This window comes from Typopeltis vanoorti, chromosome 24 (assembly GCF_054136105.1).
Source record: "Typopeltis vanoorti isolate ZY-2024b chromosome 24, IOZ_Tvanoo_1.0, whole genome shotgun sequence".
In the NCBI taxonomy this organism is placed as follows: Eukaryota; Metazoa; Arthropoda; class Arachnida; order Uropygi; family Thelyphonidae; genus Typopeltis; species Typopeltis vanoorti.
This window is the reverse complement of record NC_143572.1, coordinates 45056777-45073201: the sequence shown is the minus strand read 5'-3', so window position 1 is coordinate 45073201 and position 16425 is coordinate 45056777. Positions and strand designations below refer to the sequence as shown.

The 16425-nt window shown below is 33.6% G+C and overlaps 1 protein-coding gene across 1 annotated transcript in view; it reads left to right on the top strand.

Annotated features, from left to right (window-relative positions):
- The window catches only part of LOC150093146 (uncharacterized), a 339961-nt gene extending 326143 nt beyond the window's left edge, over positions 1-13818 (top strand). The window contains exons 21-22 of the mRNA XM_090414162.1: positions 1481-1666; positions 11770-13818. Of these exons, the coding sequence (XP_090270288.1) occupies positions 1481-1666; positions 11770-11928 (345 nt within the window). The 3' untranslated portion in view covers positions 11929-13818. The remainder of the gene's footprint in view (positions 1-1480; positions 1667-11769) is intronic.
- The last annotated feature ends 2607 nt before the right edge of the window (positions 13819-16425 follow it).

Below are 16425 nucleotides of genomic sequence, written 5' to 3'. Positions count from 1 at the left end.
TTGACATCTTTAATTTATGAAATGGCCATCAAGTGGAAAAGAAACTTCATCACACTGTCATCAAATGAATCCAGTCTGCCATTACTGAAACTTCTCTCTCTGCTTTCTGTGATGCCCAGATGTCATGCCATCATTCCCACATTCACAAATAAGATAATATAGTGTATGCTCTACTGTGATATCAAACAAACATCTCATGGACACTAGAAAGAGAGTATATAGAGAGAGAGACATTGTAAAAAATGGAATAAATAGAAAAAGAAAAGACAGAGTTGTGAATGATTCCCTTTAAGAAATAGAGAAAAATATAAGGAATGAATAGTTTTCTTTGTGGATTCATTATTATTGAAGTTCTTGATGAGAAATTAATGTGTCTTTCACTGTTGAATTTTTTTTTTTTTTGTTTTGTTTGAAAAGAGATATTTTCTGTGTTTATGACAGCTGTTAAGTAAAAAGACAGAAACATTCCAAAATAGTTTTCTGTTTCAATATTTGAAGCTTATGAGATAAACTATTCATGTTTCTAATGTTTGCTTTAAACAGACACTCAATATGCTTATAGTGAAGTAGATGTAGTTGCAGATTTGAATTGGCACTTTCTTGTGCACAAGAAAATCTGCAGCAGCTACTATTTCCCTTTTGAGAAGTTCTATTAATTTAAAACATTTGATTATTGTGTACAATGCATGTTTTGACTTTATAGAACAAGATTTGCAATTTAAATAGAACTATGCAATAATAAAGGTTAAAATGATGCTTCTGAGTAAACATATCAAGTATGAATTTGATTATCCAAAATAGATGGCAGCTAAACTGTAGAAAACATGAAATGAGGAACCATTGTAAAATTAAAGGGGAGAAAAATGTCTTGCTTGTGAACAACACAATTATATCTTCTTTAAGAAAACTACATTTTTCTTAATGGTTAGTTCCATAATTTTTCATGATCATAATTGGTTTGATAAAAGTATGCATTTCTTAGATAGTGTTTTGCTTTGAAATATCTAAGACAATAATAAAATGATAGATTTTAGTGCAGCATTCTTGTTTGTTGTCATTGCTCAGTATCACAACACTTTATTCTAAAATGATTTGGATTAAAATTGAAATGGCTAAACATATTTCAAAAAATCCCAATTATCAAATTACATAAAATCTGTCCATCCAAAAATGGATGGATAGGTTATATAAATATCTGTGTATAGATGAAGATACAAATAAATCTATTAATGAATGTATGTGCATTTTGTAATGCACTTAAAGATAAAAAAATTCATTTAATTTTTGAAGTTTATTGTCTTTTGCCATTTATAAAATGGCTTCAGAATTAGAACCTTCGCAATTAGTATGTCTCATTTATATATATTTTTTTGAAACCTGTAAGAATGAGCTGCTTATATCAACACCAGTTTGAGGAATAAATTTTGGAAAGATTAACTCACATTTTCTCAGGTTTTAATGGTATTCTCTTATTTTTTAGGAAAGGCGTAGTAGCAGTAGGGAAAGGCGTCCACAGCACTGGCAAGGTAGACCAGTACATTTATGGACAACAGTCCAAGTTGGCCAGTGGCTTATGGCTCTTGGTTTAGAAAGATATACTCGCCAGTTTCAGGAAAATGATGTTTCAGGAAACCATCTGTTACAAATTGACAGCAGCAAGTTGAAAGTAAGTGTTTTTAGTACCCTTTAAAATCCAAAGTAGATATAATGATGATAAATTTTGATTGACATAATTGGCATCAACGAAGCCAATTATGTCAATATATTTGTACCTATGATCTCACCAAAGGTCCTACTAAGGAAGAAGTGAAAAAATTCTTAAGATCATTAGAGAAGCTAGCTGACACAAAGGAAAACTAAGTCCTTGTCAGAGATCTTAACAGAAAAGTAAGAAAGGAATAACAGATGTGCAGAAATGTTTAGGGGAAATTTGGAGAAAAGGGCAAGCTAATAATAATGATAAGTAACTGCTGAATTTCATTTCAGGACATGGATTAGCCATTACTAATACTATGTTCCAACATAAAGATGTGCACAAATCCGTATGGAAAGAAGACACAAGAAATAAGAAAAGTTCATTAAAACTGTGTTAATGTTCACAGTGATATCTTTTATGCTTGTTTAGGATACGAGAGTATACAGGATGTTTGAAAGAAGAAGTGATTACAATTTACTTTTCAGCAGGATAAAATTTGAATATCACATTGAAAAGAAAAGTGTTCAAGAGAGTTTTAAAAAGAATCAGAGTCAAGCAGCTTTCAGAGGTGAACTGCAGACTCAAATATACAGATGTTGAAGAAAAAGTGAAAGAGTTTCAAAACAAGAAGCAAACCTTGGAAATTCGCAGACAGATCATGAAGAAAACATTAATTGATTCAGTTAGAGAAGCATGTGATGAGTTTGTCTGCCCATGGCAGACTCAGGAAGTGAATGAAGCACTCAAGGAAAAGCAGAAAACGTGTATTAAAAGTTGCTAGCAAGTAAGTTAGCATGTGCTCTGAAGAATACAGAGGAAAATGTAAGAAATCAAAGCATTGTGTAAAAGCAGCTAAACAGAAGACATGGGAAAACTCTTGTAAGAATATAGATAATAAATATCAGGAAGATTGCAAAATGTTTTGGAAGCTATTGAAAAATTTGAGGCATTAGAAGTGATAAAGGAGACAAGAAAACTGATGATGAAGATAGTCTGGAGTAATTACTTTGAATGATCATTAAATGAAGCACAAAAGTGATAGAATAGCCAGAAAACATTTAAAAGGAATGCAGTTAGTTGTGTGTGTGTGTGTGTGTGTGTGTGTGTGTGTGTGTGTGTGTGTGTGTGTGTGTGTGTGTGTGTGTGTGTGTGTGTGTGTGTGTCCATTCCAGAATGATTGGAGTAGAGCTTTCATGGTACCTATCTATTCAGTAAAACTGAATGGGAGAATTAGAGAAATTTCCTTACAACATTTTGTGCATTTTATTATATTTTAGTAATTTATATATGCACCTACTGAGAGTTCACTTATGAATTTAACTTTCTGACTTAGGATTACTATGTCGAGAGAGTTTTTGCTCTCTTGGTTTCTGCCTGGTCTCTGATGAAAAACGACCAGTTTCAAACAGCTATTAGGCCAGTGAAACCTAATTTAAGCACTAATAAATTATGGACATATAATGGCTCCTGGGCAAAGCTTGTGTCTTTTAAGTAGCGCATACCAGAATAACTCCAGCACCAAAGGTTATATTCTCATAAGCTCTTTGTAAATTTTCAAATTTTTATTTTTTTGTTTGTTTTTTATATTTGGCTATTAAATGTAGTTTGGATCCATAATATCCTCCATTTTGCTATATAAATGACAGCATTCTTGATGAGGCACAGGATTTCCAATACCTTGGTTCTTATTATCAATACTATGATGTTGTTGTGAAAAGAAAACCTACAAAGTCCTTTAGCTTCATAAAAGCTTAACTGATGCATGAAATATCAGCTACTTACTCGGTGATTAATATCATCAGTAGGCTTTAGGATAACATGCTTTTCATAAAATTATACTTGTCAAGAAATTATATTTTTTGTTTAATTCTATACCCAAGTGTAAAAATACAAAGTTTGCATGTGAAGTATCTTTACAGCTAGATTACTTATATATAAATACACAGTTTTGCAGATGACAGCACATTGCACTCTTTCCTTTCCTTTCATTTGATAAATCTTACTCTATGCAACACTCACCTCAACCTACAGAACATCAACCTCCACTGCCCTCAGTTCTGATCTCCAAGCCATCCTCCAATGGGGCTGAGATAACCTCATCAATTTCATTGCTAGTAAAAACCCAGTTCTGTCTTATCTCTCACAAAAAAAAGAACCATTTTCTTCCAGTATTATTTTTGATAACACTCAGATTTCCAGACAAGATTAGATATTTCTTCTTGGAAATACCTTGAAATATCTTCACCCTAACCTTATACAAATCACAAATCTGCCCAGCTATCGAATACTGCTCTCACATTTGGAGTGGGGACTCCTAAGATCTCCCTCAAAATATTTGACTCATTACAGAGGAGATCAATTAAATTAATTAATGATCCATCGCTTACCAACTCACTCCTCCCACTTTCACACAGATGTTTGCTTTCTGTAATTTATGTATTCTATAAATATTTCCATGGCAAATTTTCATCTGAAATAACATCAATAATTCCCTCACACAGTACTAAGCCTGTTGGAACATTTGCAGCTGCTGCCCAACATCCCTTCAAAGTACACCTTGAAACCCACAGAACAAATTTCTTTTCCTCCTCCTCCATCTCTGCTACTGCCGTATTGAGGAACAGTCTTTCCCCTGATGTGTGCTTCCCAAGAATACAATATACAGACATTTTTAATCAAATGTAAACAAGTTTCTCCTTTCCCAACCCACTACCCATATACAGTACTAATGTACTATAGGTTGATCAACAATTCAGGATGTAATAGAAATATTGCAGAGAAGAAAAGTATCAGAAAACATAATACAAATAATCAAAGAAATATATGATAATAATAGCTGTATAATAAAAACACAACCGAAAATAAGTAAAGAGATACAAATTAGTAATGGCATTAGACAAGGAGACTTTTTAAGCCCAGCAATATTATTATTATTACGTAACACCTCAAGGAAGTCCAAAGACTCATCGAGGGAGGGCACCTACTCTAGAACTGTCTCCACTACTGAATTCACCAACTAGTGAACTGCAACTAGCATCATCTACACCAATGCCATCTATCGCTCATCATCACTAGTATTTTCACAGACAATCACAAACATCCATGCCCATGGCAGGATTCAAACCCGCAGCCTTTTGGCTGGAGAGCGGATATGCTGACCAGTCGAAAACCAGGCCGGCTATTATATTCAATATAATAATGGATGAAATAATACAAAAAGTTAATAAAATACAAAATACAGGAGTGAAAATAAATAACAGAATAATAAGAATCATATGTTATTATTATTTGATACCTCCAGGGAGTTCAAGTCTCATCGAGGGAAGGCACCTACTCTATGAGTCCATCACTTAACCTCATCCACCTGTAACTCACCAACCACATCATCTATGTGAATGCCATCTACTGTCCACCACCACTAGTATTTTCACAGACAATCACAAATATCCATGCCTGTGCCGGATTTGAACCTGCAGCCTTTTGGCTGGAGAGCAGGCATACTTGGCCAACCAGGCCAGCATGTTATGCAGATTGATGTACTATTAATTGCAGAAAATGAAACTCAGTTACAAATATTACTGCATACATTTAATAAAGCAGCAAAATTATATGAAGATATCAAAAACTAAAACAAAATGTATGCCAATATCATACGAGCCACAAAGATGCAAATTAGAATTGGAGAGTACTGTTATCGAACAAATTACAGTTATTTAGGTATACAATTGATCTGGGAAGGAGGACTACATCTAGAAGTCAGAGCACAAGTTGCAAAAGCTACAAGAATATCAGGATGCTTGAATGAAACAATATGGGCATCTTAGAGTAGAAACATAAACTAGAATTTATAAAGCAGTAATCAGGCTTATTATGACATATGATGCAGAAACAAGACCAGACATTAGGAAAACAAGAAAAATGTTAAACACAGGTGAAATGAATATATTAAGAAAAATAGTAAATAAAACTAGACTAGATAAAATAAAAAATATAGATATAAGAAAACAGTGTGAAATACAAGCAATAAACAATTGGGTATCAACCTGAAGAATAAAATGGATTGAACATGTGGAGGGAAGATGTGAACATAGAATAATAAAACAGTCTATAGTTGGAAACCAAACCATAAGAGAAGAAATGGAAAACCTAAAAAAAGATTAAAAGATACCATTAAAGAAGAAGAAAGTTGATCAACCAACATCTCGTGTATGAGCTCAACATTAAAAAAAATAAAAAACCACATAGAAGTTGTTGACCTCACATCAATTGTCTCAATATCTCATAATGCAAAACAACTTCCTTTTGGACAAATATTTCAGATGTGAAGAAGTGTGCCTTGCATTATGGGACACTGAGGCAGTTGATGTGAAATCAACAGCCTGTATACACAATTAGTCTAGTTATAAAGATACTTCGTGTGCAAGCTTTGTTTGCTTACACTTGGGTATAGGATTAGACAAGAATATAATTTCCTGGTAAGTATAATTTACTTTGTAACCACCAAGTGAAAAAAACTTCTTACATGCTTCTTATCAATATTAGGATATACATAGCAAGACCACATCTCTAATGCTATCATTCTTGAAAACAGACAACATAAACATCTAATAGAATTTGGATAAATCAACTGAAGTGGTCTTGACACCAATTTAGACATCTACTTTCACTTATTTTCATATCTACCTATTTGCTCAAAGTGACATAATAAGATTCTGGTAAATTTTTGAAACTTTTTTAAGTTTCTTTTTATATTTGGCTATTAAATGATATTGGATCCATAATATCCTCTTCATATTACTATATAAAATTATCAGTATCTTGTTTCACAAATTACACGATGTATGAATTACAGAAGTGATTATCTACTTCTGTGATCCATACGCCATTGCCATTAGGTTCAGTTAGTTTCACATAACATTTTTATGGAAGACACCTTTTTTTATACACTGTAAAGAAAGATTTTTTTATGCAGTAAAGAAAAAGTGAATTTGCAATCAATCCAGTATAACCACAAGAAAATTAAGTTTTTTTAAAAAAATATTCTACTGTTTTATAAATTATTCTTATATACTTAATCAGGAATAAGGATATTTTTTAATTGGAAAACATATTGTAGTAGAATGATTTTTAATACATAAAGTGAATACTGTATATTGGGTTGAGATGTCATTCAAGTTCATTGTTGATTTGTACTGTATTTAGTTCTGAATATCTTAGGCTGACCATAGCTGTTTTAGGATAAGGTTTGATTTTATATTACAATGTGTGTTGGACATCGTGTCATTATAGAGGCTTCTTTAAAATTTGTGAATATAGTTGTTAAATTCAGTACACAGCATTCTTGTCGTTTCTCAGATCATGAGTAGATGCTTTTCATCTAGCAGCCAGGCCTGATTTTTGAGCTCTTTTTTATTTCTCTGTCTTGATATGTTCTTTCATGCAAAGTTCTCCTGAATGTCCTACTTGAAGCAACAGATGCTACATACACAGAATATTTTATAAACGCCTAGCCTTTTAGAGGCAAAGAACTTGTTGGGATACCTAAGCATTATGGAGATGTTTTGTTGTAGGTGTAAAGTCATACTGTTTGAATACACTAGCTATTTTATCGGTGATAGTTTTGATGTATGTTAAGTAATTGCACCTTAATAGTTGTATTGCATACTGTGTGGAAAGGCTTATGTATTCGTCGCACATGTTGATTGGATTTTAATATAGATGCAAACACAAATTGATAAGAAAATAACTATTTATTGACTTAATTGCTAATATTTCGCTGGTATTCTATCCAGCATCTTCAGAGCACACAAAGTTTGTTACAGTAGCGAGACAACCACAATCCGGTGTAACAGTGGGACTAGTATGAGTAATTGTAGTGTGTAACACAACGACTAAAGTCCTAATTAGGTGCCATTTAAGTTGGAAAAAAAAAAAGAGAGAAAAAAAAAGCAGGTATTAATTTGGTCTTAGGATGACTGTCTCCCAAATCTTTGGTAGATTTATACAGCCATACTTGTTGAGGTTTGGAGTATGTTTCAAGGCTTCTGTTGATTCCAGGAACAACCTCTCTGACTTGTAAAAGCTTCTGTGCAGCTGATCCTGTGTGTGGGGGTATCCAAAGCGTGGTCTGCAAGACCAGACTTGCCATAGCGAAGGTGCCGAATATATTTTTTGTGTTCACTGAGGCAGATGTCCACAGTTCTTCCTGTCTGTCCATAGTGGCTCAATGACATGAACAGGGCACTTCCAGGAGTCTGTGAAGTGCTGCACAGAAGCTTTTACAAGTCAGAGAGGTTGTTCCTGGAATCAACAGAAGCCTTGAAACATACTCCAAACCTCAACAAGTATGGCTGTATTGATTGCGGTTGCATTGCATGTTTCAGTATCCATAGTGCTGGATGTCTGGTGGTTTTTGTAAAATATTGATAATTTTTATATTGTAGCCATTTGGTACAAGTACTTCTGTGAAGAAATCCTTTATTGTCCCTTTTTGTTGTTGTTACATAAAAGTTGAGCATTTATGACACTTCACTTCTGGGCTGGATAGTGATGGTGAGAAGTGCCATGCAAATATCTGCCAGTGTTGAATTTTAAGAATGCTTTTTTTTTTTTTTCTTCTTCAGTTTTCACTTTGTAACAGATTTTAGGCTTTAAGCTGTTCACGTGAAAGAACATATCAAAAACATGGGAGAAAAGCAAAGCTCATAAATCAGGTCTGGCTTTTCATGCTACTACTAATGAAAACATCAAGAGATTTGGGATCTGACAAGAAAGTTGTATATTGCATGTAATATAATGCATGCAATTCACAAGTTTAAAGAATTTTCTGAAATGACACAATATCCAACACAGTAATAAAACTCTGAGCCTTATCTTAAACCAGAAGATGTGGTCAGCCTACATAAAGGACCTAAAATACTTAGAATTAGGTTATGATAGACATCAGCACAGATCATCAGTGAAGCACATGTTTAACATCAACACAATTTGCTCTGTCATTTTAACAATGATTTCTATCAATGTCAGTTTATATATTAAAAATCATTCTGCTATTATGTGTTTTCAAAGTAAAAATATCTTTAACGAGTAGAAAGGCTTATGTGTTGGCAGTACATGCTAGTTTATTTAACGGTATTGATTCACAACACAATGTTAAGAAAATAAATATTTATTAACTTATTAGCTGATATTTCACTGGTATCATATCCAGCATCTTCACAGCACAAGAACAGTGTTTGTCACAGTACATGAAACAATAACAGTTTGGTATAACTGTGAGACCAGCTTAAAAAAAAAATTGTAACGGTCAACACAAGGAACTAAAGTCTTAATTGGACTTTAGAAGAACTGCTGACAGATGTCCATAGTAAGCCAGGTCACAAGAACAGAGCACTTCATAAACTCCTGGATGTGATAAAGAAGAGCATCTGTTCTTATGTGAACAGATGAGAGTTGCCAATTTGACATATGGTTTAAATATGGTGTGTGTAGCTGATATTTATTAAGCACTCTAGATATCTTTTCAGATGTACCTTGAATATATGGGATGGTAACAGTTTTGCTGTAGTCTTGTGTAATAGACAATGGAATGGATTTCCAGGGGACATTTAGTATTTTTTCTATTCTATGGGGATTATAGCCATTGGCTAAGAAAGTGTGATGCAAGTAAGTGAGTTCAGTGGTAAGAGCATTATCATTGGAACAGATAGCTCTGGTTTTTTAGTGTTTTTAGGATACCATGCTGTTGAGCTAGATGATGGTATGAACGTTTGTGCAAATATCTCCCTGTATGTGTGGATTTTCTATGAACAGAAAAAGATAATGAGCATCAGGAAGCTGCGTGTTTAGTGTATGTACTATAAATTTAAATAATTCATATATATTGGTGCAAAAACATCCTTTGCAAATCAAGTATTTCATTAATGGTACATTGGTAAATAATGAAGTAATATCAAAACAAATCATTATGCCTGAACATTTTTAAGATTTGGTTTTCTAATATACTGTTTTAGAACAGAATTTTTAACAAAGGAGGAAGAATTATTTGTTGGGGGGTGGGGAGTAGTAATTTAGCTAAATGTTGAGCAAGTTTGTATGTGAGACTGTTTATACCTATTCACAGTTGGGCATAGGGATATACCTTGTTTGTGAACTTTGCCCACTAGTCCCACTCTTATACCAAATTATTGTTTCATGTACTAACAAACTGTTCTTGGCTGGATATAACCAGCAAAATATCAGCTAATAAATTAATAAATATTTATTTTTTATCATTATATGTTGTGATAAAAAATATCTTTATTTGTGATAAAAAACATCTTTATGAAGTATGCCATAGTAGTGTGTAGTAGAATAATTAAAAAAAATTTACTTGATAGTTTTATAGTACATGAATAAACTAAACAAAAATGGAAAAATAAAAAAAATCCCAACGGCTACTTATGCTTCAGAAGCCTGGAGATTAACTCAACAACCAATCAAGAAACTTCATTTGATTTGAAATGAAATGCCTCAGAAAAATTAATAACACCCACTGGATGCAACACAAGACTAATGATCAAGTCAGAACAGATTTATACTTCCCAGATAATATAATAGACACGATCATTAAGCATCAACTGAGGTGGTTTGGTCATATTCAGAGAATGGCCACTCATAGACTCCTATATTTAGCTCTGAATGGATATATCGGAAGAAAAAGACCTAGAGGCAGACCAAGAAGTACTTGGATAAAGTTGCTGAAAGAACATTCACATCTACCCAGCTATAGAGTCATGATTGAGATGGCTAAAGATCATGATAAGTGAAGAATCTTTCTTCTTAGTGCACTCAACCCGTTACCAATCGGATGAGATGAGATGAGTTTTATAGTTATGCCAGAATTACTGCAATGGATAATACAAACCACAGAAGTTTGATGTTGGTAAAAGTGAATTTTATGCCTAATTTTAATAGGACACAGAAGTAACCTTTGTGCCTTCTAAAATTAGGTTTAATCTTGTAACATTTTAAAGAGAATGATAGCCATTCATTCAGAAGATACCATTGCCTAACCAGGATAATCACAGTTTTGGCTGTTATAATTACAATGAATTGTGACAATCAAGGATGTCATCACACATCAGAGCCATGTACCATGTTTAAAAAAATAAATAAAATATTGTAATTTGAAACTTACACACTTTACATACTAAGCATACACACACACACACACACAGACAAATAAAAAATTTTATCAAGTTTGCTGAGTCATTGATCAAAAACTGGAAGATAAAAAAAAAATAAAAGAGCCAGAATTTAGAATGTCATTGTAGATCAAGTACATTTCAGCAGTGCTACATGTGATTACTGATAGCAATGAAATTTCTAAGATAATTGCTATTATCTGTCTGCCTTACCAAAATTGTTGGTAGGTTCCTCATCTGGACAACATGGTTAATGGTGTGAACCAGTTCAGTACCAAAAATCTTATTAAGGTTTTTGGATTAAGCGAGTGTAAATGGTTTTGCACTTTTCTCTGATAGCCTCTCTACAAGATTTGCAAAAACCTAATCAATGATTGTATGGCAAGAGATTCTGTATTATATAGTATATCTTTGTAGTGCAGTCAAAATGACAAGTGCATTTTGTTTGGAAAGTCTTGAGTTCAAATTCCATCTAGGACACAGGGAACATTTATAACCAAAGGTAAGCTAGCCAGTTGCATCTGAGTTGGTGACTCTCCCTTTCTCAAGAAAAATCAAACCAGTTGGAGAACAAATGCTGTTGACAAATGCTATATAATAGACCAAGACAGAACTAACTATCCTATTCCATTAAAAAGTAGGTTTATGAAAGCTATTGGCTATAATAAGCTATTTGATTTTATACATAAATGTAAGATGAAGTCACATAAGAACTTATTCAGATCAGTGATAGTGACGTATGTTATTGACTTGTGAACATAATAATAATAATGTCTAGTTGGCATAGAATTAAAATCAGGTTGAATTTTTGGTATAGATAACATGTTTCTGGATGTGTCGCATGTTTTATAAATTGAAATTTATTTACATATTTGCTTTCCTCAACAGGTATTAGGTGTAACTAATAGTGGTGACAGGTCACTTATAAAGAAAAAAATCAAAGAAATGAAAACACAGATAGAAAAAGAAAGAAAAGCTCATGAGAAGGAACAGAAAGCACGAGAAAAGCAACAGAAAAAAGCTGAAAAAGCATTAAAGAAGAAATAACCTTTCATTTATGCATAGGAAATATGTGATAGTGAATATGTGGATAGGCATGCTTTGTAAGATAGACTTCAGAACTCCATATGAAGCATGATATGTTTTTACAAGGAGTGTGGTGTGCTTCATTGTTTTTCATGTGGTGCACTTAACACAGTAACCAAAATCTAGTGCCAAAATGGCCCCCTTCCCAAACTCTTTAATCTACCAGATTTAGATGGTGGTTAAGGTAGTTAACCAAGCAATACAGGTCAGTTTGCATTTTTTGACCTGGAGGTCCATAGTTTAACTTTTGTATATGAACCACTTCAAATAGTATTATTTAACATTCCTTCTGAATGCTGAATAGAGAAAGTGGTTGTTGTGAAGTAAACTGTTATAGCCATCATTTTCTCTCTCTCTCTCTCTCTCTCTCTCTCTCCCTCCTTATCCCTCTTTCCTTTCTCTTCCCATTCCCTCTCTTTTCTCTATACAACCTTTCAGGACCAGAATATGTTGTGCAGGTTATTTCTGTGAATAAGATTAGTCATTGTAATGTTCCTGAAACCCATATATTGGGTACTGTTATGATTCATACAAATTTATGTGAATATCTTTTGTAGATATATATATATATATATATGTATATACATGTTTTGTGTTATGTTATTTCATTCAGAAGACTGTTAAAATGTTTGATATTTTCCACAAAAAAAAAAAAAAAAGGTTGGAGAATCTGGCTGTGCGATGTGCAAAGTGAGACCATGCCAGAAACATTTGTTTTTATCATTATGAACAAATGAGCTACATTTTTAACAAATACTTAATGTAATTATCAAAAATAAAAAGGAAAAAAAATCTATTAGGAACAGTTTATGTTTTTGAAATATTTAGCTTATATTATGTAGAAACAAAATTCTAGTTCTTGATTATTATATGATTAAAAAATAATTTATGGAATATTATGCCACCTATAGGTGAATAATGCTAGAAAATATATATTATCAGCATTGCATTTCTTTAAGGTTTTGGCACAAAATATTTGAATACTCCCAATTAAAGTCCCTACAGATTGAGACATTGTTTTGTGACATTGTTCCTCATGTGTCTTAATATACCCTGTTTGTGCCATAAATGCATCAGATATTCTAAGTCATAGTATGCTACATGATGTTCAATACTGTTCTTGATTTTTATATATATATATATATCTGGCAGAAATCGCTAAGAAGTGAATGCTTTAAATTGTAAAATAGCAACAGAACAATGCACAATTTTATTATTTTTTTAAATTATTATTTTTTTTGTGGGCAGTTTTAAATTAGTTTAATATTTTTAAGTAGATATTTTTAAACATTGCTGTTTTTTTCTTCTGCTTGTTGACTAGTGTGTATAACAAATTCTAACCTGCCCAAAATAGCTAAACATGAAATGTTTTGCCACATATGAATGTTTTCCAAACTGGATGAATTGCTCATGTTTTAAAGTATTATCCAAATATATTTGCCACAACATATGAAAAATGCCATTTATGTTATAGATGTATAGTTTAGATTACTAAATGCTATCGTCAATATGGATTTAAAAATGGTGCTCAATAATAAATAATCCGTGACAATATTCAGCAATGCAAGTTTTCCAAAAGAAATGCCAGGATTTATCTCTGCTATTTCTGCTGTGCTCATGAGGTGATGGTTAGTGATCTCTGTTGCAAAGTTTGTTCTGATATATATTTATTTATTTACAATTAACAAAGTTTTGTATTATAAAATGTTGTTTTGAGAAAAATTTGCTAGTATGATTTATATATTGCATATTGTTTTATTGCTCTTTGTAAAAATTGTCAGGTTTTAATTTATGCTTTAAGCTGCTGGAATTTATGCATTGGTTTAATAAATCTTTTTCTAATAAAATGAATACAGAGTTGTTATTATTATTTTTTTTTAAGTATTTATTGTAATAAAAAATAACACATGCTACTGGAATTTAGTTAATGTTATTAACTGCGCTCTCAAAACATAGTTTACAGGGTTATGTGTGAGAGCAATAGGAAACAAGTTCTCTGATCTCATTAATTCATAAATGTTTTCATATTGTATTATATTACACTATAGAAATTGTTCAACTTTGCTGAATTAATTACACATAAGAGAGGATTAGTTTATTGAGAGTTTATTTTTCACTTGGTTAGACTATAATAAGTTTAGTTTAATCCTTTATCCAAGTGTGAGCAAACAAAATTTGCCTGAAAGTATCTTCAGGACTGGGGTAAGGTATTACAACACTGGGCAACTCATTGCAAAGGTGGAGCAAGCTAACATCACTCCTATTTCAGTATCTCCCATAATGCAAAACACATCTCCTTTATAATGTTGTGCATTAAGGGAAGGGCTACTTCCCAGACTAATTTCAACCTTTATTGAGGTCTCTTCAGTGGGAGCCAGGCCCAAGTGGAGATACCAGGCAGAAGCATTAGCAAGGTCATCTCTACCTATAGAAGTTGCCAAATGGTGTGCCACCTTTTTATTAGGTTACTCTGGATTTAGAGAAAAATGTTGAAAGTTTATTTTTCACTTGGTTAGACTATAATACATTTAGTTTAATCCTTTATCCAAGTGTGAGCAAACAAAATTTGTGCCTGAAAGTATCTTCAGGACTGGGGTAAGGTGGTACAACACCGGGCAACTCGTTGCAAAGGTGGAGCAAGATAACATCACTCCTATCTCAGTATCTCCCATAATGCAAAACACATCTCCTTGCAGATATGTATAATGTTATGCATTAAGGGAAGGGCCACTACTCAGACTAGTTTCGACCTTTATTGAGGTCTCTTCAGTGGGAGCCAGGCCCAAGTCGAGATACCAGGCAGAAGCATTAGCAAGGTCATCTCCTCCTATAGGAGCTGCCAAACAGTGTGCCACCTTTTTTATTAAATTACTCTGGATTTAGAGAAAGATGTTGAAAGTTTATTTTTTACTTGGTCAGACTATAATAAATTTAGTTTAATCCTTTATCTAAGTGTGTGCAAACAAAGTTTGCGCCTGAAAGTATCTTCAGGACTGGAGTAAAGTGGTACAACAAAGTGGTAGTCTGGGTAGTGGCCCTTCCCTTAATATACGGTGTCGCACTGATTAGATCGTCGGCTTGTCGAGAGCTCCTGACAAGATTAGTAGTATTTTGTGTTAACATTAGATATTTTACTAGAATTTTAAGTACTATTGTTTGCTTTTTGTTTCTTGGTGTGTCTGTGCAATTTTTGCGTGTTTTCTGTTATTTTAATTATTATTTTTAAGAAAAGATAGCGTACACATGGCACCGATAAAGAAAAAAACGGCGGCCAGGTCACCATGTTTGTTTAAGAGTTTTGATGTAAACGAATTTATGCAATGTGCTGTCTGTGAGATGTATGCCTTGCGAAGAGCGGTGGGAGTCTGGTTAGAAAGTGATAGTGGAGTTAATATGTGTAGAAAGTGTAAAGAGAATGAGGACTTCAAGCGTGTTTCGTGTGTCGAGAGTGATATCGTTAATGATAGTCAGAATGTAGAGAATTGCGTGGTAGTGCCAGATAGGTGTGAGAGCGTCACTGAAAGCATAAATGAAGGTAGAAACACAGAAAGAATGGATGGTTTGATCGATAATGAAAATGGTGAGATAAATGCGAGTAGCGAAATTGCCCGTTTGAATGGTGCGATACACAGAGCTAAAAGACAACTGGAGCGTATGGAAAAATGTGTGTTGAACATACCGACAAATAACCGGCGGAAGTCTGTGACGACAAATAATAGAATGTTCGTAAACGTCAATAAAATGAAGGAGTGAGTGCTGTATGGGGATTCGCTATTAAGAGGCGTAATAATTGAGAGTTTAATGAAGTCGTACCAGCCGGGTGCGAACATAAAGGATGTCAGCGAATCTATTCGACTGCAAAAACAGAGGGTGAAAGAGATGATAATCGTGGCAGGAACAAATGATTTGAAAGAGGACAAAATGGAAATGATAGAGGATGTGAGGGAGTTGTTTGAGGTAGCAAAAGAGAAGAGTGAGAGAGTTAGGATGGTGAGTATCTTACTGCGGTATGACAGCGAAGTGTTTAGAAGGAGGGCCATAATTGCCAATGACTTTATGCATGGGTTATTCATGGAGAGTGGTGTGGAATTTGTGGATGTGTGGAATGAGTTCGATGGGCGAAAGGACTTATATAAGATGGATGGGTTACATTTGAATGGAGTTGGTGTACGGAGACTTGAAAGAGTGTTGATGAATGATGTGGAAGTGGATGTACAGACTCAGGGAAACTAGATTTATTAAGGGGGGGAGAGATGCAGACTTTGGGGGGGGGGAGTTAAGTGTATGAATGAGTATATTATGCCCTAGCGAGTACGACGGACAACAAATCAGAATGGGATAGTTAGTATAAGGCATCAAAGTAGGGATGGGACAAATGGGCTTCTGCGATTCATGTACACTAATGCCAGGAGTATTAGGAACAAGAAGGAAGAGTTTTTGGCGATGGTTGGCACTTCC